Below are 22,036 nucleotides of genomic sequence, written 5' to 3'. Positions count from 1 at the left end.
AGCGGAATATTCTCCGCACTTTCGTAGAGGTGTTGGAGAGAAAGGAGCGGAATATTCTCCCCATTCTCGAAGAGGTGCTAAAGAGAGAGGGGCGGAATATTCTCCGTACTCTTGTAAAGGTGCTGGAGACGAAGGGAATGAGATTTCTTCTAATTTGGCGTAGGGGAGGTGGAAGTGCGCCAAGCAAACTCGGGGGAACCCAAGTGAGAAATATCGGGTTGTGGAGGAGTTAGGCGGTAGAGGTGATTATAATACTCTTTGGCGTCAGCCGAATTAGCCGGAGTGTACGGGGGTGAATTATGTGGGCTAAATTCTGGAGGAGGGACCGGGGAATAAGAGATAGTTGAAACCGATTCAGGAGGGGAGCCAAGAGCTACCGTGTATGAAAGTAAGGAGAAATTTGAAGGGCTTGGGGAATCGGATTGAGGAATCTGCGGGGCTTTAGGGACCACAGGGTCTTCGGGAATAGGAGGTGGAGGCGATTGGAGAGGAACTGACTTAGCTTAAGGTTGGCTGCGGCCTATTCCCCGTAGGAACTCGTGGTAGGCTTCGTCAAGGAGGCGACGCGTTTTCCTAGTCTTCTCTTTTCGGAGGCGTTTTGTGGTCCGGCGAGCTCGGTTCCGGCATGGGTTATTGTTAGACACTAAGGATTAATTTGAGTGAATACATATAAAAAAGAAATAAAACAAAGATAAGGAATTGGGGGAGGGAGAAGAGAAACAAATTTGTTAATGACTTACTATTGGAGTGTTAGTTGTGTATGTGATAACTCTCGGTCTTGAAGGTGTCCGCTCGATGTAGTGTTCCAGAAAGGAACGTCGGCTTCGATCTTGGAGGAGCCGGGCGCGATCAATCCCCTCGCGAACCAACGTAGGACGGTCAGTCTACTTCGTCAGTTCGTCAGTCTACCACGTCAGTTTCACTTCGTTATGTATACAGAGTATCAGGTAAAGTTCGCCCGTGGTCTCGTGGGTTGATAGAGTAAGTAAAACTAAGCAGAAAAGTCCTGTACCATTTTTCAATATTCTCAATAGTTACCGAGATAAAAATTAATAAAGTCGGCAAATAAGCACGTACTTTCCATACCCACCACACGCGGGAACCATCTGTCGTTCGCCAAACTATAGGCAGCTGCAGCAGGCGGTGGGGTGAGAAGGGAGAAGCAGCAATAGCCGTCTTACCCTTTTCATCGCGCTACCTGTCGCAGCTGCCTATGGTTTGGCGACCGACAGGCGGTCCCCGCATGCGGTGGGCAGGAAGAGTACGCACTCATTTGCCGATTTTACTAATTTTTATCTCAGTAACTATTGCGAATATTAAAAAATGGTAAAGGACTTTTCTGCTCAGTTTTACTTGATCTATCAATCCACGAAACCACGGGCGGTAATTACCTGACACCCTGTATACCAATTTTGGCCCATAATTCTTACATTTTTTAATGACTGGGTATGCTGTTTTTCATTAAGTCTGCCCACGCACTCCTAGGAATCTCGGTTTTCAGTGTCCCATTACCTCTAATGTTCGCCAAGGAGACGCGCTTTCGCATAATGCCGCAAAGCGCTACTTCTTGGAGCAATCTTGTAAATTGATTTTATTTTCTTTTAGACAATGTAGGTGACTTTTAGAGGATTGCCTAGTCGATACTTGTGAGATGTTTATTTGTGCCATGTGCACTGATTTTTGCCGTCAAGAGGGTAGCGGTCATGAGAATTACGATTTCTGGATATCAAATTTCTAGCGTCTCTAAATGTTATACACTTAAGTTCGACCTTACGTTGGGCGCTATTCTTTTGAGAGGCTTCGCGTTTCTATTTTAACGTTTGTCAGCTAATGCAGGCGACCTTTAGGAAATCACTTATTTGGTAAGGGTTGGCATGTTTATTGCGCAATGCACATAGATTTTCGGCGCAAAGAGAAAGTTGCGGTTGTGGGGAGGTGGATTTGGTGTGCTAGCCTTTCCTACCTCCGGCGCTCGCCTACACGGCCCACCCGTCTCCAGTGTCAAAAGCGTCGTGTTCTCAAGACTCCTCGTATTTTAATTTATTTATTCGGCTAGAGGAGCTGACCTGTCGGTGAACCTTGGAGACAGTTTTAAATATTTTATGATCCCAGGCACACATTTTTATAATTATGGTTTGCATGTCCTGCATTGGTTGTCCTTCTCTCTTATCTTAAGCGCTTGTGGGTCAACTCTGCACGTGCGTCGAGCAACGATATATCTATTCTCGAAAGAAAAGAATTGTTATTCCGCAGAACGTAACAGTATATTAAATCAAAATATCACTGTAAAATGTTCCAAAATTTATGTAAAATTCTACATAAAACGTTAACGAAATTTCATCTTAATTTTATTGAAGTTTTATTAAAAATGTTTTCATCAAAATACATATATATGATTTAATTCATGATAACTTATGATAAACTTATGATATAGTTTTCATCTATGTTTTACTTTTATATTTTTTTCAGAATCAAAAAAGATTAATTCTCAAAGTATGGCATTTGATTGATCCAAATGTGTCTAAAGACATAAATTTAAGAAGAGACATTGTGATCGGGTTTTCTGCTATTGATCTCTCAGTTCTAATGGCTGGATTTCCTACAGTATCTGGATGGTTTCATATTATGGATTTTACTGGAAAATGCAATGGACAAATTAAAGTAAATCTTTGTGATTATTTTTGTCTAGAGATAAGTATATGCAAAATACACACGCGCACACACACACACACACACACACACACACACACATACGCGCGCGCGCGCGCGCAAACACACATTTGGGTATTATATGACCACCTATAATTAAAATGACTCTATTTTCCATAAAGAACCTCGCAAAAAGTCAGTGTATATAATAAATATACAGATGTATGTACTATTTTAGATCGTTAACTTGTAACGTATGCAGGATTATTAGCAATATAGAAATCCTTGAAAACCTAGAAAAGTCAAAGTATTGAAAAAAAATCTGTTAATTTAACCTAACTTAGTCGCTTTATCTACTTGAAGTTGTCCAATGATAATATTTAAATTTGCCACTTACCATGATTTAATTGGCTGCATTCAGCAGAATAAGCAGCTTTGTAACTGTTGTAAAATTCTTGAATGTGATTGATTCTTGCCCTTAACGTCCCTCGGTTGACGTCCCTCTTTTACAATTAACAAATTTCAACAGTTGTGTTGAATTTTGCTAGATTTATGCCAAATTTTATGCCCGAATATTAAAACAGTAATATGAAAAATACGTTCAAAAATGAGAAAAAAGATTATTTAGGCTAGCCCCTCCTCACTTTTCGAATTTTTTAATTTTTTAAATTGTATTAGATTGTGCTAAGTTGTACTAATTGTGTCAAAGTATTAATTTCATGATAATTATTGAAGAATTTCATGAGAATTACTGATAACAAATGAAGTTATAATAAAAAGACATTTCTGCATAAAATTAACAATTGTATTTGCATTAATTATTTCTACGGTATAAAATTGTATATCTAAGTTGTGCTAATTAGCACAAGTTAGCACAACTTTCGGATTCTAAATCGTAGCAATATTGAGAGGGCACTTTACTCTTGTTTGCGGCCCTTAGCGCACAAACGGTTTGCCTATAATTTCGATTTATAATTTATCGATACACTCCAAGCTATATATTTGAGTTATGCTAGCATAGTACAAATCAGCATAATTTTTAGATTTGAAATTGCAGCGATATTGAGGACACTTTGCTTTTGCTTGCTACCCTTAGCGCTCGAACTTTTGTATTTAATTTGGGTTTGTAATAATTCTCTGATGAGAAAAAAAATACTAATTGTAATTAAAAGAAAACTTTACGAGCCATAACATAGTAAAAATAACAATTATTTTCAATTAAAAATATAGTTTAAGTTTAATAGACGCTTTCCCGTGCAAGCATTTACTTTCCACGCAAATGATTTAATAGATATCCTATTAGATTAGTAGAGCTTTACTAGTAAAGGAAGGAAACATTTTGCTACTTAGACTAGTAATTTCAGGCTTTACGTAAAAAGGTTAAACGTTTTGTTAGATTTTTTGCAGAACATGAATTATTAATCAATGGGGCTAATATTAACATTTACTAGTCATCGTAATTTTTTGTTTCTAGCTATCGTGGGATTACTCGTGTTTTAGGCTTCTATTAAAGGGTACACCGTAATACGATGTTTTTCAACCGTAATTTTACTTAGTTTTAACCTTCTAATATTCAATTAAAAAGTGAAATGGCAATAACAATTGGTAAAACTATGTAATTTTGTTTAACAAATATGTGAACAAAGTGTTACGGCAAATGCAAAGTAATTTTTGAAAAATTATAACTTTCTTAAAAATTGTCATAGAGAATTGAAAAAAAAGAAATTAAAGTTAAAGGATTATATTTTTATAAAAAAAATGTTCTATTGATTTGGATTCATAATTTAATGTTAATTTTGCAACATAAATAATGCTTACTTTTATGATATAAAATTAGCGAATAATATAGGATTTTTAATAATTATAGCTTCAGTTTTGAATTTAATGAATTTAGTGTTGAAAAGTAAAAATTGAATTTTTATATTTATATATTTTTTAAAACTATATACAGGGTATCTTAGAATTAGCAGAGGTTTTTTTATGAGCGAATTTTTTGGAATATTTTAAGTTAAAAATCTTAATTCGAAAAGTATTACAGTCCTCAACGTTTTGGTATTAAGATTTTCGACTTGGACTATTCCAAAGAATTTGCTCATAAAAGAATCTGCTAATTCTGGGACATTGTGTATATACATATGATGCAACATTTCTATAATAATAACATATAAATCAAATATTTTTATTAACAAAAAGTTAAATATTATAAATATTATGCAAATATATTGATAAAATAAAATATTATAAAAAATAAAAAATTATTTACTTTCAATTTTAGCACCTTTACCAGCCAAGCTAACTAATGAAATAACTGCAGTTAAAACACATCACTGCGGCGCCATATTTCCCTACAAACGAAGTTTTTTAGGCGAGGTATAGCGCGTGTAGCAGATTGTACCGGCATACGATATGCGAGAAATTTTGCTCGAATGCGAATGATCCCATGATGGCTAGTAAGGGTTAATTAGCTTTGCAAAAAGTTTTAAGTAAGACTTTAGGCAGTAGTCTAATTGAAGAATAATCGTTGTTTTCACAAAAGACGCCATTTTGCATAAAAGCTTAACCTTATTTCAAAAAGGTTAATTTCGCAAAAAGTCTGTGACATTTATATTTATTTATGTAATCTTTTTAATTTGCTCATCTGAACTCTATATTTCTTTTTATTTCTATTACTGAATTATTATTTCTTTTGACTTTCACAAATATATGTAACAGTCAAGAGTGTTCGCCTATGATTTTAAACCACTAGTAATAATGCACAAGGTTCTTTGTATTTTTGAAAAAACGAATATTTGAAACAAGATTGTGTTGTATACTTTAAGATTATGTTTACATGGATTATTTACATACTATTTATGTTATATTTATACAATTCTTTTTTTGTATAGACAAGCTATGTAAATTATTATAAATTGAATAATACAACGAACAGAAAAAATAATTAAGTTTCTAAAACAGTTAATACATACAGGGTGATTATTAATGACTGTTCTTACTTTTTACATAGGAGCACGCATTTGTAATTTCTAATATAATAATATGTTAGAAATACGTATCCGTTGGTAAATCATGTTCCTATGGTAAAACGTGGAAACAGTTATTAATAATCACCCTGTATATTTTTAATACTGATAAAATTATATTAACAATAAAAAAAAACAAATTATAATTTCCACAATTTTTTATGAAGTCTGAATATTTGAATATCTTTGATAATTCATAGATTATTTTTACACAAATGACGTGAAACATAGTTTTGTATTATATATGCGTTATGTAGATTATTTTTATTTTATGCGTAAACTCCCAATCCTGATATATAAATATTTTAGTTTTATTTTATGAAAATTTATAAAAAATTGTTCAAACAATAATGTAGGGTTGAAAATTTAATATTAAAAAAAATCAAATTAACGAATTATCCGAATGGATAGATGGATAATATAGCCGTATCTTTTTTATAATGCTAGAAAGAATAAATAAAAACCGTATTAATATTACATTTATTTAAAAATGAACAAAAATTTTGAATGTTTATTTTTCTTATTAATAAAGAAATCAAAAAGAAAACAAAAATAGAGAAGAAGAGGGTAATATGGCACCTATTTCTATTTTATTGAAAAATTTTGTTTACAATTAATATTTTCTATTGAAATTTGAATGATTACTTTTGTCGAAGTGTTGTTTGACAGATTCTAGGCTCAAAGTAATTTATTATTTAGGACTTGATTTATAAAAATTTAGTGCACTGCATAATTGCTGACAGAAAAAAGTGGTTGTAATATGGCTATCTATAAAAATAATTAAAAATTAGTTTAGTTTAAAAGAAACACAGTATCTTGTTTTAAAATTGTATATTTTTAATTTTCCATTGTTTAGAATTTTCTTGATTTAGAATTTTCCTGTGTTTAGAAACTTTAGAAATTTTGTTAAAAATATTATTTTATTCATGTTTAACATGAAACAACAAGCATAAAATATCTTTAATGTTTCTAGACACCGCTCTCTAGAATGACAATCGATTTATCGAAAATATATTTCGATATAAAAATTTTGCTTGAAAAACCATATTAATGAAATTTAATTGTTTTAACTTTGTATCATTCGAAATATGTATACTTGAATAAAAAAGTAAATAACAAGAAAACACTCAAGTATATGTACATTCGTGTGATAATACACTCCAGTTTAAGAATAATGAGGAAGTATGAATAATTAAAAGTTAAAGTAGTATCCTGAAAAAGTTTAGAAGTGCTCAAATGTAATAATGGCTTATAACAATTGTCACTTATTATGTATTGGCATATTAATATCACTAAAAAACGACGGGCTACTAAATGAATAAAATCCAGAAGCAATTATTAGAATACGTCACCCAATAACAGAGATAATAGGGGTAATCATGTTGTCGACAGTAACCATAATACCTTCTTTTTCTTTATTAATATAAAGAGTACAGCGTAATAAGGGGAGTGATTTTGGACCCCGCGCGTAATCAGCCGTTATATATATGAGAAAAAATATCCACCTAGATAAAAGAAAATTTTGTGCAAAGGTTTAAAAAACCCTCACAATTTTGAAATATCGCAAGAAATGTGATTTTTCATTAATATTTTTTTCTCCGCTAAATTTAAATTATCCTTTACAAAGAATGCGTGATTATAAAGGGTATCCATAAGTTCTAATTTTTTTGTCGTTCTTTGTTGAAAATTCTGTTTTTAAGAAAAAGGCTCTAGCCGAATAAGGAGGGTCGAAATTCCTCCCTCAATGGATTTGTATGAAATTTAATCCAATTTTTTTTTGTCATTAAAAGAAACTAAGTTTTCTAAATTTTCAAGTTCCGGGCTTCTCTTTATCATCTATAATATTTAAAAAAATGTTTTTTAGTAAATAATTTTTTTCTCTGTGAGTTTTTAATGAATCGATTTGAAATTTTAACTGATATTAGATATGATTCAGACATATAATAACAAATTTTAGTTTTCCATTTTGACAGAAAATTATAATTTTACAAGCCGAAAAAATTTTAAATTGTAATATCTCGACTCTCATAAGACTTGCTGCTTCTATATTTTAATCATATTACATTTTTATGAAAACTACCTCCTCGATTTTTTCAGAATTTTTGTTCTATGACAACACTTTTAAATACCCTAAAAACCGCTTTTTTCACTTTTTCCGGCTATTTTTCGTGGTTACTTTTGCTTGTAAAGACCATTTTGTGACTGCATCTGATAAATTTTCTATTCTCCACTGGAACAGGGATTATCATCAAGCATCATTAACAAATATCTTAAAGAATATCACGTTTCTGATTTAAAACATATCATGTTGTCGCTTATTTTCGTCATTTTCGTGTATTCAAAGCGCGATTTTTTTTATCTATGTCCGGATAGATTTGTTACATCTTACAACTACATAATTTTTGTTATTACTCATAATAAAAAGTGCCACCAAAAACTTTTTTAATCTCAAAAACGCTATATTTCAACAGGTTTTTCCAATGTTATCTCAGAAAACACAAAATTAACGATACATTAATGTTAGTAATAATTTCCCACTCAGCAATGTTATTGTATAATACATTTGTTATAAGACATTTACATTGTTGAATGGAAAATTATAACTAACATTTACATAACGGTAACTTTGTCTTTGCTGGGGATAGTTTCAATGCATAAAATCCTTTCATGCAATAGAAGTACGTTTTTTGCGTCCTGCCAGGAATATGGTCGTAAATGGGCAATCTTAAATAGGCAACAATTCCGTAAGGTGCGCATGCGCACTTTTGTAAACGTTTCTTGACGCATGCGCTGAGCATAGAGTCAAAATGCATGAGCCAAGGTAGTACACTGATTTCTGATAATCTTTAACCGGGACATGCAGTGATAGGAAAACGCCACGCGCTTGTTTTACGTGGAATGCCGCAAAAAATGTATTTCTCTTGAATAAAATACCGTATGCAACATGGAGCCAAGCGCCGGTCTCGACTTTGAATGCTGTTTTCAGCACTTGACTATGCTACGCGCGCTTTACCTCGTACTGAAAACATCGTCCTTAGTCGAGACCGGCAAAGTTCGGCTTCTTGTAGCATACTGTACTATTTCTTTCAATGGATATGTTTGGGAAATACCAAACCTTTACAGTTCAAATCAAGTTAAGCTCTTAAAATAAAAGAGATTTTTGCTGTTTTCAATCTCATTTTGAAATGGTTTTTCAACAATTTTAAAAGCTATTTAAGCCGTAATGAAAATTAATATTACAAAAGAGAATTTTATTACTTAGTAGCAGTAGCTACGCCTTTGAATTACTGCTGCTTTTCTCTCCTCACCGCGCCAAGCCTACAGCCGCGGCTGCCTACGTCTCGGCGACCGGCGGGCGGTTATTGCGCGCGGTGATACGCGCTTATTCGCAGACTTTATTAATTTTTTTTTCGTTAACTATGGTAAATATTAAAAAATGGTAAAGGACTTTTTTGCTCAGTTTTACTTGATCTATCGATCCACGAAATCACGGGCGGTAGTTACTTGACATCCTATATATATATATATATATATATATATATATATATATATATATATATATATATATATGATGTTTGTGTGGAACGGTGTTCCACATAAAATTTTATATTTTTACATGTAAATAACAATTTGTATTGTTATTTAATTTTGTACATGAATGAAATGTTTAAATTTAATCTTTTTTTAATCCATTTTAAGGCTATACTAAAATATTCTGGTGAAAGAATTTTACAAATCTTGCAGCAGATATATATACAAATTTCTTGCAAGAATTTGACTGCAGAATCTTTCAGGAGAATTGAACAGAATGAGGAAGCAGATCACAATGTCCTGTTGACAGAATCTTTCAAGAATCTACTGCAAGATTTACAGCAGATACATTGAAGTTTCTTGCAAGAATCTGCCAATAGATACGTGCAAGTTTCTTGCAAGAATTTGACCGCAAAATCTTTCAGAAGAATTGAACAGAATGAGGAAGCAGATCATAACGTCCTGTTGGCAGAATCTTTCAAGAATCTGCTGCAAGATTTACAGCAGTCTTACAGAAAATTGCTACTAGGGTATTAGGATAATTTTTTGCCTCTCGCTCAGACCCGTATACTCGCTTCTTTACAGCGGGTAGCATAAGAGCACTGACTTGGCATGTAAATATTAATTTTTTTCTGAAATGTTACATATTAGAAAATTACATAATAAATTGAATTCACATAAAGCATTTAGTGTCTTGATGATTCTTATTTGTATTACTTATTAACAACAAAATTAACAACAAAACATGACATTATACGATTATAAGTATAAGTAAACACAAATAAGAATCAAAACAAAATAAAAGTTAAGGCTCTTATAAGTAAATTAAATTAGAGAAAAGTGAGCTCAAGAGCCACGCAGGATGTCGGGTGCAAATAAATAACAAAAATCTCCAAGAGATTGTGCAAAACCGCGGTGTACATCTTACTACAACGTCTTAGAATAAAAATATTATGAAAGACCTCACAGAGCGTGTACCGAGACAAGAGTGAAACCACATAGTTGGTTGCTAACAAATAAATAAATAAATAAGAGAAAGATATTAAAATGATGACTTTAAAACTTGTGGCAAACAACCATAAAAATTAAATAATTAAAAAAGGTGAATAAAGGGAAAATCAATAAAAATTAAATAAATAAATAAAAAAGAATAAAAATGGAAACTGTACAAGTCATTAGATATAAAATTGTAAAAAAAAAACGCTTATATAAATTAATGTAAATTCAGCAAAAAGGGGGAAAAAAGGAAATAAGCCGAAGCGAAAATTATATACAAAATACCTCTAAGCACTAAAACTCATGTCACAGCCTTGAGATGGGATGTTACATCTCGGTGAGAATAGATACGAATAATAAGGACCGAAACGAGATAGCCTCGGTGGCCCGAACGGAAGGAATAGAAGGAGGAGGGGTGATGAACCTAAGAAGAGTGTAAGATGTACACCGCGGTTTTGCACAATCTCTATCCATTCGGTAACTTGTTTTCATTTCTTATTTCTGTTCTTTATTTGTTTACTGTGATAAATTCATATCTTAATTAGTGCAATTGTTGTTTTATAGACTTGTATTATCACTGAGGAAGACCATCATTAAAGGTCAAAACGTTTGCCTGACATTGGAGATTTTTGTTATTTATTTGCATCCGACATCCTGCGTGGCTCTTGAGCTCACTTTTCTCTAATTTAATTTACTTATAAAAGCCTTAACTTTTATTTTGTTTTGTTTGTTAATTAACCCGAGCGTTACCATGGATTCTCAAGCATTTATATCTTCGGCCAAACTTTTTACTTTTATCAGAAATTGTTTTGGAAACCACACGTTTTCTCTTAATTCAGTTTATTAAACTGAGCCGATCTTTGACATTGTTACACATGCGAATTTGTTTCATCAAAGCGTGTATAAAATATAATCTCACTCCGACACATTTGAATATTTATAGAAGACACACAAATATTGTATTGTTCCAAAAGACCTCGTCAAATAGTCTGGACAGAATTAGTAATAACTTTATTAACATTATACTAAAGTTAGAACTTAGAGATGCGTACAAACATTTACATTTTCTAAGGGACCGATTTTATAGGACCTCCAGAAGCGTGTCGAACGTCCTTCCCCCATTGATCGAAAGTGATTTTTTCACATTTCAAGAAAAAAGGAACGGTTGGTTGTGGCGGAGAGAGATCTCCAGGATCGATAAAAAGATTGATTGGTTGAAACAAAAAAAGCGTCAGTTTTGGATTAACAAAATGAGACACATTACATATGTCGCCAAGACTTCTGGCGTGTCTAACGAAAAAACAACTTTTTCTTTCTAACGGCTTACGTTTAGTGCAAATGAGACAATACACCAAATCCATGTGTCTCCCTCCGAATTTGATTCTGAGATTCCTCTAGACACTTTGCATAGCGATTGGTTTACTAATCTGAGCGGTACCAATATCCCGAAGGACATCCGATATCTTTTACAACTGGGGGACCGCTTTGGGTTACCGTTGTTGGATGGTGACAGAGGAAGAACATTATTAGAATTTATCAAACACATAGAACATAACATCTCAAAATACCGAGAAAACATACATGCAGCAATTAGGAATCGTTCTGTGTCGATCTTGGAGAGCTTATTTCGTAGCGACCGTCCGTTAAAGATCAATGACCAGCTAATTAAAGACTGGTTACGAATCACGATGAGTTTTGTTAGAGAGCATCCCAATATTTTGTTTACCAGAGCGGACAAGGGTAATATAACAGTTGCCCTTGACAAAAATGATTACATCTTGAAAATGGAAAGCATGCTTTCTGACGAGTCTACTTATGTCAAATTATCAAAAGATCCGATTCAAAAATTAACCAAAAAGGCTCGTTCTCTTTTCTCTCGGTGGAAAGAAACAGGTTTCATTGAACAACATACATATAGGAGTATATTAACAACGGACGGTGTTTTGCGGAGAGCCTACAGTTTGCCGAAGATTCATAAACCTAACAATCCCTTAAGAATTATAATTTTTTCCATAAATAGCCCTGTACACTCTCTAGCTTATTTTTTACATAACATAATTTATAACAATATACCAGAGGCAGATAGTTTCGTTAAAAATAGTTTTCATTTGGTTAATAAACTCAATGGTCTTTACGTGGAATCGGATCACGTTTTAGTGTCATTAGACGTTGTGTCTCTTTTCACCAATGTCCCAAAAAACTTAGCGGTGGAAAGCGTCACGACCAGATGGGATCTGATTCCAAAAACACTACTATTCCGGTCAATGAATTTCTCAAAGCTTTAAATTTAATAATAGATTCCACGTATTTTAAATTTAATAATACTTGTTATAAACAGATCTTCGGTCTGCCGATGGGATCACCGTTATCTCCTATCTTGGCGGATTTGGTCATGCAGGATCTGGAGTGCAAGGCGTTAAAACTTCTTTCTTTTCATTTACCTTTTTACTGCAGATATGTAGATGACATTATATTAGCAGCCCCGGCTAACTCGCTATCGGGCATCCTTGACACATTTAATTCCATGCATGACCGTTTACAATTCACCATGGAGAGAGAGATCGAGGGGAGAATCAGTTTTCTTGATGTTATGCTTATAAATGTGAATAATAGAATCATTTTCGATCAATACCGCAAACCAACTTTCTCAGGAAGATACTTCAATTTTTTCTCACACCATCCCCTGTGTCATAAAAAGGGTGTTATTTTTGGTATGGTTGACAAATTACTGTTATTATCACATCCTCAATTCCACCGTAAGAACTTCACAATTTTAGTTAACATTTTATTGAAAAATAACTATCCTTTAAATTTTATCTTCTCTATGATCAATTTCAGACTCAAACACCTTTTTTATACAGATGACACCTGCGTAGATGATAAACGTGTGAGAAGATTTTTTACGATCCCTTACATTGAGTCTGTATCAGAAAAATTTTCGTCTTTCTCATGTAAGTTCGACTGCAGTGTTGCGTTCACAATCCCTTCCAAACTGAACAAATTTATAACTACTGGCAAAGACCATACAGAACGTCTTTCTTGTAATGACGTAGTTTATAAAATTAACTGTAAGGACTGCGATTCTTCTTACGTGGGACAGACGAAACGCCAATTAAAAACAAGAGTTAGCGAACATAAAGCAGACATTAGGAAGGCCAGTTCTCCTTCAGTTATTTCGCTACACCGCATCGGAGAAAATCACAAATTCGATTGGGAGAACGTGGAAATTTTAGACAAGGAACCATCTTATGTCAAAAGATCCATATCTGAGATACTACACATCAAAAATCAAATGCACGGACTCAATAAACAAAGCGACATGGAACTTCTCTCGGATGCGTATCTTCCTATCCTCGAACGTATTCCCCCTTCTTAGGTTCATCACCCCTCCTCCTTCTATTCCTTCCGTTCGGGCCACCGAGGCTATCTCATTTCGGTCCTTATTATTCGTATCTATTCTCACCGAGATGTAACATCCCATCTCAAGGCTGTGACATGAGTTTTAGTGCTTAGAGGTATTTTGTATATAATTTTCGCTTCGGCTTATTTCCTTTTTTCCCCCTTTTTCCTGAATTTACATTAATTTATATAAGCGTTTTTTTTTACAATTTTATATCTAATGACTGAACTTGTACAGTTTCCATTTTTATTCTTTTTTATTTATTTATTTAATTTTTATTGATTTTCCCTTTATTCACCTTTTTTAATTATTTAATTTTTATGGTTGTTTGCCACAAGTTTTAAAGTCATCATTTTAATATCTTTCTCTTATTTATTTATTTATTTGTTAGCAACCAACTATGTGGTTTCACAAAACTCTTGTCTCGGTACACGCTCTGTGAGGTCTTTCATAATATTTTTATTCTAAGACGTTGTAGTAAGATGTACACCGCGGTTTTGCACAATCTCTATCCATTCGGTAACTTGTTTTCATTTCTTATTTCTGTTCTTTATTTGTTTATTGTGATAAATTCATATCTTAATTAGTGCGATTGTTGTTTTATAGACTTGTATTATCACTGAGGAAGACCGTCATTAAAGATCGAAACGTTTGCCTGACATTGGAGATTTTTGTTATTTATTTGCACTCGACATTCTGCGTGCACCCTCTTGAGCTCACTTTTCTCTAATTTAATTTACAAATAAGAATCGTTGAGAAACTAAATGCTTTATGCGAATTCAATTTATTATGTAGTTCTTTAATATGTAACATTTCAAAAAGAAATTAATATTTATATGTCAAATCAATGGTCTTATGCTACCCGCTGTAAAGAAGCGAGTATACGGGTCTGAGCGAGAGCCAAAGCAATATCCTAATATGTAGTACCATTATTTTTCTCTTTTAAATACAATTATTCAAATACTAAGTTGTAGAAAAGTGTTTTTTTCTAATAAAATTTTCTTTTGTAATATTGATTTTCATTACAGATTGAATAGCTTTTAAAATTGTTGAAAAACCATTTCAAAATGAGATTGCAAACAACAAATAATCTCTCTTATTTTAAGAGCTTAATTTGATTTGAACTGTAAAGGTTTGGTATTTCTCAAACATATTATTCATTTGAAAGAAAAAGAATTTTATGCATTGAAACCATTCCCAGCAAATACAAAGTTACCGTTATGTAATGTTAGTTATAATTTTCAATTCAACAATATAAATGTCTTATAACGAATGTATTATACAATAACATTGCTGAGTAGGAAATTATTACTAACATTAATGCATTGTTAATTTTGTGTTTGCTGGGATAACATTAGAAAAACCTATTGAAATATAGCGTTTTTGAGATTAAAAAAGTTTTTGGTGGCATTTTTTATTATGAGTAATAACAAAAATTATGTTGTTGTATAAGAAGTAACGAATCTATCCGGACATAGATAAAAAAATCGCGCTTTGAATACACGAAAATGACGAAAATAAGCGACAACATGATATGTTTTAAATCAGAAACGTGATATTCTTTAAGATATTTGTTAATGATGCTTGATGATATCTGTTCTAGTGGAGAATAAAAAATTTATCAGATGCAGTCACGAAATGGTCTTTACAAGCAAAAGTAACCACGAAAAATAGGCGAAAAAGGTGAAAAAAGCGGGTTTTGGGTTTGGGGTTTGGGTTATTTAAAGGTGTTGTCATAGAACAAAAATTCTGAAAAAAATCAAGGAGATAGTTTTCATGAAAATGCAACTATGATTAAAATATAGAGGTAGCAAGTTTTGTGAGAGTCAAAATATTACAATTTGAAATCTTTTTTTGACTTGTAAAATTAGAATTTTTTGTCAAAACTACAATTTGTTATATGTCTAAATTATATCTAATACCAGTTAAAATTTCAAATCAATTCATTAAAAACTTGCAGAGATAAAATTAATTACTAAAAAAATTTTTTTTATGGACGATAGGAATAAGGAGCTCGGGACTTGGAAATTTAGGAAACTTAGTTTCTTTTAATGACAAAAAGATGGATTAAATTTTATACAAATCCATTGAGGGGATGGGGAATTTTGATCTTTCTTAGTCGGCTAGTGTCTTTAAAATTTTTTCAATTGCATTTTCTCTTAAAAATATTGACCATTATTTTTTAAATTTAGTGGATAAGTCACATGACATATTATATTTAATATTTTGTTGAAACTTTTTAATTTGCTGAAATAAAACAAAAACAGATTTTTTAAATTATTTTTCAGTCTTAAGTGCCTCCGGTTGACATATATTAAGGGGAGAACCTCGTGTAAACATCCGTTTTTTCTCGAATTTTTTAAAAAAATATGGCAAAATATATGGAAAAATGACAAAGTATACGATAATATTTAATATTTAAACCCCTTTTTTTTTTTTTTTTTTTTTTTTTTTTTTAAGAAGTTCAGCGTGGCGACACAGCAGCTGTCTGAAGTTTGCTCCTCGAATTTGCGCCGGAAAACCCCGAGGTCATAAAATTAATCTGAAACAAAAATTTCAAAAAAATTTTGTTGGTTTATGTAAAAACGCATAGCATAGACCTTAAATAATTAACAAAATTCATAAAATTGCAAAACGGCGACATAAACAATAAAAAGCATTTTAAACAGTTGTTAATAATTATTGTTTAAAGTAAAATATTAATGAACGGATAGGTATATAGTATGCTGGGCCAGATAGTTGAAAAATAAGCATGTAAAATTTGAAAATGATTGGTCAAATAGTTTTTGAGTTACATTTCCCGGCGCGCAAAATTTAGCGTTTTGAGAAAAACGCGTTGAAAGTTTTTGTAAAGAAAAAATCGTGAAAAATTGTAATTTATTTAAACTTACCTCGATTTTGGCTCAATCAGCAATTCCAGGGCCATACAGCGAGTCTTCCTCTTCCCCAAAGGCCTGGAATTCAGCTATTTTTTCTGTTTTACGAGCAGTACGCGCTTCTTTTGTTGAACTGAGGCTGCGGCGCTCCTGCCTTTCTACTCTGTGTTTATCATAGGCATTCGCGAATAACTTTGTTTGCTGACCAATTTGGATATTCATATCTTGCATTATTTGCAGTAAAAATGAAAACCCATCATTAACTCTTAAACACATCGATCCTGTAAAATACGGAAACACATTTTTGGGTCTGGGAGACTTTTTCAACTTTGAGAAGCTATAACTTTGACATTACAATCAATATTTTTCTACGATTTTTTTTTAAAACAAAAGTTCAAAATCTCAGGAGTGTGACTGCACAATCGGCATTGCCGAAAAATGATTTATTGTGAAGTTATAAAAGAAAAACCATTAAGCAAAAATTAGTCAAAAATCCACTTTTCCTTCAAAAAATAATATCTTTGCAACAAAAAACGTTTAAGGACTTTCGAATACGGCGTTTTAAGGCTAAAGAGTCACACTTTCAAAATAAAATTTGGCAAAGTCATTCCTTTTAAAAAGTATAATTAATAATTATGTAACATGGAGAATATGAGGTATTTTTAGGCATCTAAAACTTAAAACAAACTTAAAAAAACAATCATATGTTTGTAACAAAAAACTTTGAAGAACTTTACAATACGACGTTTTAAAGTTAAAAATTCATACTTTCAAAAAAAAATTATATCATTGTCATTTCTATTAAAAAATGTACTTATGTAACAAGGCGAATATGGGGTATTTTTGATTAAATCATGTCTAAAATTGAAAATTGAAAATGTGTTTCATGATATATTTCGGAAAAACTTCCTTTTCTACAGCATTTTATAGTATTCCAACTTTAGACAGAGTATATGCGAGTAACATCCGCAAACCTGTTCAAACGTATTTTGTCCAGGTTTTTTATGTAAAATACTCACAAAAAAAGTTTCACTTACACACTATATGGGTCGCATTGACCCTAACAAAACTTTGCTGCCGTGCCGTTCAAATTTTAGTTGACCAAAAAAGTTGATCAACCATATCAATCAAAAGAGGAGATTTCAAACTTTTTTTACGTGTTGGTTCGAACCTTCTATCTCATTCCATCTTCACATAGCAAGCGTTCAAAACTTCATTTGGGGTCTCTCAGACCCACTTACGTGTTTAAGGGTTAAAAACGCCAGCAGCTAAGTAAGCAGCTATTTGAATTATTTTTGTGCCACAATTCAAATGATTCGGCGCTAAACGTCAAACGGTCACATTGAAGCTCTTATTGGCATTCTGGGTATAACTGTAATAATATTTTCCCTTTCCCCACTCCTTGCCAAACTTGTTTTAAAGATATACAATAGAAAGGGACTAAAAACCGAGCGCTCGACAGATGCTTGTATACCTACGTGCTCCGGCCAATTCACCTTTCTTTGAATTAACACAAAAGGAAGTCTTTTATAACCTTTTAATGGTTTTTTTTTTTCATATTTTTGAGATAATTTCCTAACAATTTCAGCCAAAAAAACGTAAAAAATATCAATTTTACGCAAAGTTTCCCCCTTAAGTTTTTAAATACAATTACCTCCGATTACACATCTGCAAACAGTAGTATAAAATTATAGTGTTTACGTAATTTAAACTATGAGATTTTATTTTTTTTAGTCAAAAAAATTAATTTTCTTTATTTAATAAATGTGTAAAAAATACTAAAAATAAATAACACTAATTTGAAATTAAATATAAAATTAAAAGTAGTAAGCTTAAGACTGTGAAAAAATTTGAAGAGTGAATGTTACACCAAATATACTATACTACAACTAAATTGCATGTTGTTAATGCAGAATTTTTGTTTCAATCTAGCTCACATGTTTGTTAAAATAGCCGCAGGAATGTGTATTGGTGAGAGATTGAAATCAAGCGGGCACAAAGTTGCAATTGCTATTTGTTCATATACTATTTGAATTTTGGCGCGCTTGAAAGCGTTAATCAAACTTTTCAATATTGAACAAATTAATTCTGTGCCAAACGACGACAGTGATGAGGACCAACACATTTCTATTTATATAATAACGGTTAAATAAATACACTATGTGCCATGGATTTTTGCTTTTATTTCTTTACTTGCATAAGTATATTTTTAGGAAATAAATTAATAGAAACTTATCAATATGAAGCAAATTTAAGATTTTTTTTTCTACAAAGGTTAAACAACTTTTTAGATGACAAATCTTAACTCTCTTGTCGTTATGTTAGTACAAGATAAGTTTATCATACGTATTATGTGCTTGATAAAGTTAAAAATTGATATATATTTGAAGAAAATAAAAGAACTACTAAAATTAGTTAAATTAATTTTTCTGACTGAAAAAAATTGAAATCTCACAATTTAAATTATGTGAACTATAATTTTATACTATTTGCAGATGTGTAATCGGAGGTAATTGTATGTCAACTGGATATTCTTAAAACTGAAAAAAAATTTTTTAAATCCGTTTTTATTTTTGTTCACGTCCCACCAAATTGAAAAATCTGAAAAAATATCAAATATATGTTAAATGACTTATCCACTGAATTTTTTAAAAAATGGCCATTATTTTAGATCAAGAGAAAATGAGATTTTACAAATTCTAGATTTTTTTAAAAACAGAATTTTCAGCAAAGAATAACAAAATAAATTAGAGTTTATATGTATAGATGTTCTTTATAATCATGATTTTTTTGTAAAGATTAATTTAAATTTATCAGAGAAAAAAAATAAAAAAATCACATTTCTTGCAATATCTCGAAATTGTGAGGGTCTTTTGAAATGAAACTTGGCACAAAATTTGTTTTATCTAAGTAAATATTTTGTCCTATATAACGGTTAATTACGCACGGGGTCCAAAACCATTCTCCTTGTTACGCTATATCCTTTGATTTATTTCATAATAAATTAATTAGCGTGTAGTAACACATAAAATTTCTTCATCAATGTGTGTGGCCAAATTACCTGACAATCATAGATTTACTTTTTTTCAAATAAATACTTAAGTTTTAAAAAAAAACAAATAAGTAGAATATATGAACACATAGATGTTCAAAATTTGCATAAAATTATTTACAGGGGTTGGATAAAATAAAATGAACATCTATTCTGACTCCGGAAAATAGGCGTAATTCAAGAGAGTGTAACTTTGTCAAAAATAATTGTAAAAAAATTTAAAAAGAAACATTTTAAAACTTGAAATCTCTAGTTTTGAAATTGATAAGTTATTAAACGATTTACAGATTGTTTACGAAGTTACGCCGATTTAAATGGGGATACGACAAATCTCAAAATATTTTACAAACTTTGCAAAGCTCCACGACGCGAAATAAAAATTGCACGCAAATGTGGTTTACAGCATTTGAAAGCGTGGATCTTTACCTTTATTTTACGTTTTTGATGAGCATTGTACAATTTTTTTTCATTGAGTTAGGCAACACTGAAGCAAAAATGGCCTCTTTTGCTTCAATGTTGTTTAATTCAATGAATAAAAATCGTACAACGCTCAACAGAAACGCAAATTAAAGGTAAAGATTTACGCTTTTGAATGCTGTAAACCGCATTTGTGTGCGATTTTTAATTCACGTCAAATAAACTCGCAAAATACATAATAAATTTTGCCGCATCTTTATTTTTATCCATATAGCTCCATAAAAAATCAGTATACGTTTTCAAAGTCGATATTAAAATTTGTATGTAGAAACATTAAGCTGTAACATGCGTTTTAAAACATTTGATTTATCATTTTTATTGATTTGTTATATTACACATTTTTTTGGGAAAATAACTGTAGATGATTTTTTAATTTTGCTGTTGAACGCTCACTTAATCTTTGCTGAAGTCGATATTTGAGCTTCGTAAAAAAAAGTATAAAACGATCTTCCAGGACTCATTTTAAAGGTCGAAACCTTGATTATTTAAGTTGATTTTTTTAGAAGATTTTTTTACACTAGGAAGTGAAGGAAGAAATTCAAGAAAAGATGCCATTTTTCTTTCAGTGTTGCCTAATTTAGTGAAAAAAAATTGAACAACGGTCATCAAAAACGCAAATTAAAGGTAAAGATCTATACTTTCGAATGCTGCAAACCGCATTTGCGTGCAATTTTTATTTTGCGTCGTGAAGCTTTGCAAAGTTTGTAAAATATTTTGAGATTAATGCATCTCAATTTAAATCCGCGTAACTTTGTAAACAATCTGTAAATTATTTAATGATTTATCAATTTCAAAACTAGAGATTTCAAGCTTTTTTAAAAATTTTTTTACGATCATTTTTGACAAAGTTACACTCTTAAATTACACTTATTTTTTTGGAATCAGAATAGGTGTTCATATTATTTTGTCCAACCCCTGTACATGATATATTTAACACAATATATAATGCATATTTCTATTAATACAACTAAACATTATAAAAATAAAAGAAATAGAAGTATGCAACAGGCTAAAACATTAAACACGTAATTAAGTAATAGTAGTAATAATGAATTTACTTATTTCATAATAACATAAAATAAATTTATAATAAATGAGTTAACTAGCGTACAAATATACAAGGCACAAAATTCAAAACGTTTAAATTAGACATTACTCGAACTGAATAGATATTATCAAAATTCCTTGTCAGTATGTAACTAAGTTATCTAAATTGCCCAAGTGATAATATTGAACATTTTTTGTTCACACTTTACAACATTTGATCGAAATTTTCTTTTAAATCATTCAATTTAATCAGAAATCGAGTCGAACTTTTTATTTTATATTTAACACGTGCCAATTTCGTCATCTGTCAGAAATATTTATTAATTTTTTAAGATATCCGTTTGTGGTCATATTAGATGATTAGTCATATAACCAAATGTACGTATAAATATATGTATGCATAAAATTATTTTTATTTCAGATAAATGTAACACCTCTGGATAATTTAACATCATTAGGAAAATTTGCGCCAACTAACACTACTAATTTATTTAAGTGCAGTAATTTATCACAGACAGATCGGTCACATCTGTATAATGTATCTCGCATTAATACAGAATTAAACGATGCATATGAAATATCACGTACAAACCAAAATAATGTCAAATATGTACAAAATGATTGTAAATTAAATACGGATCATAATTTAGAAGACGTTTCTATATATTTCTTGTCATCATCTTTGAAGTAAGTAGTAACGATAGAATTATTACTTATTTATTATTATACAATATTATTAATATATTAATGTATAATATTGGTAATAACATATATAAATTATTAAGGCTCCTGAGTACTTGTCGCGGCCATATTGAAGTCGTGACGTCAGAAGCATGAAATTACGTGAAATGACACGTAATTTTGTCCGACGTGCCAGTTGTAAATAAAGACAATTTTGATAAAGTAGACTAATCAGATGGCTTTAAAACATTTGTAAAAAATGGATCAAGACTATTCTTTTCTTGCCTAACAGTCAGTAAATAGTCGT

General features: G+C 31.3%; 1 protein-coding gene across 5 annotated transcripts in view; it reads left to right on the top strand.

Moving 5' to 3' along the window:
• LOC105196912 overlaps positions 1-22,036 on the top strand; it is a 140,090-nt gene that overhangs the window by 101,917 nt on the left and 16,137 nt on the right. For 4 of the 5 annotated variants that reach the window (XM_039447676.1, XM_039447678.1, XM_039447675.1 and 1 more), the window contains 2 exons: positions 2,470-2,661; positions 21,470-21,735. In XM_039447676.1, the coding sequence (XP_039303610.1) occupies positions 2,470-2,661; positions 21,470-21,735 (458 nt within the window). The remainder of the gene's footprint in view (positions 1-2,469; positions 2,662-21,469; positions 21,736-22,036) is intronic. The other variant, XM_039447677.1, reaches the window with a different exon arrangement.

Source organism: Solenopsis invicta, chromosome 3 (assembly GCF_016802725.1).
Source record: "Solenopsis invicta isolate M01_SB chromosome 3, UNIL_Sinv_3.0, whole genome shotgun sequence".
NCBI classification, from domain to species: domain Eukaryota; kingdom Metazoa; phylum Arthropoda; class Insecta; order Hymenoptera; family Formicidae; genus Solenopsis; species Solenopsis invicta.
The sequence above is the reverse complement of the archived record's forward strand: the minus strand, read 5'-3'. Positions and strand labels throughout refer to the sequence as shown.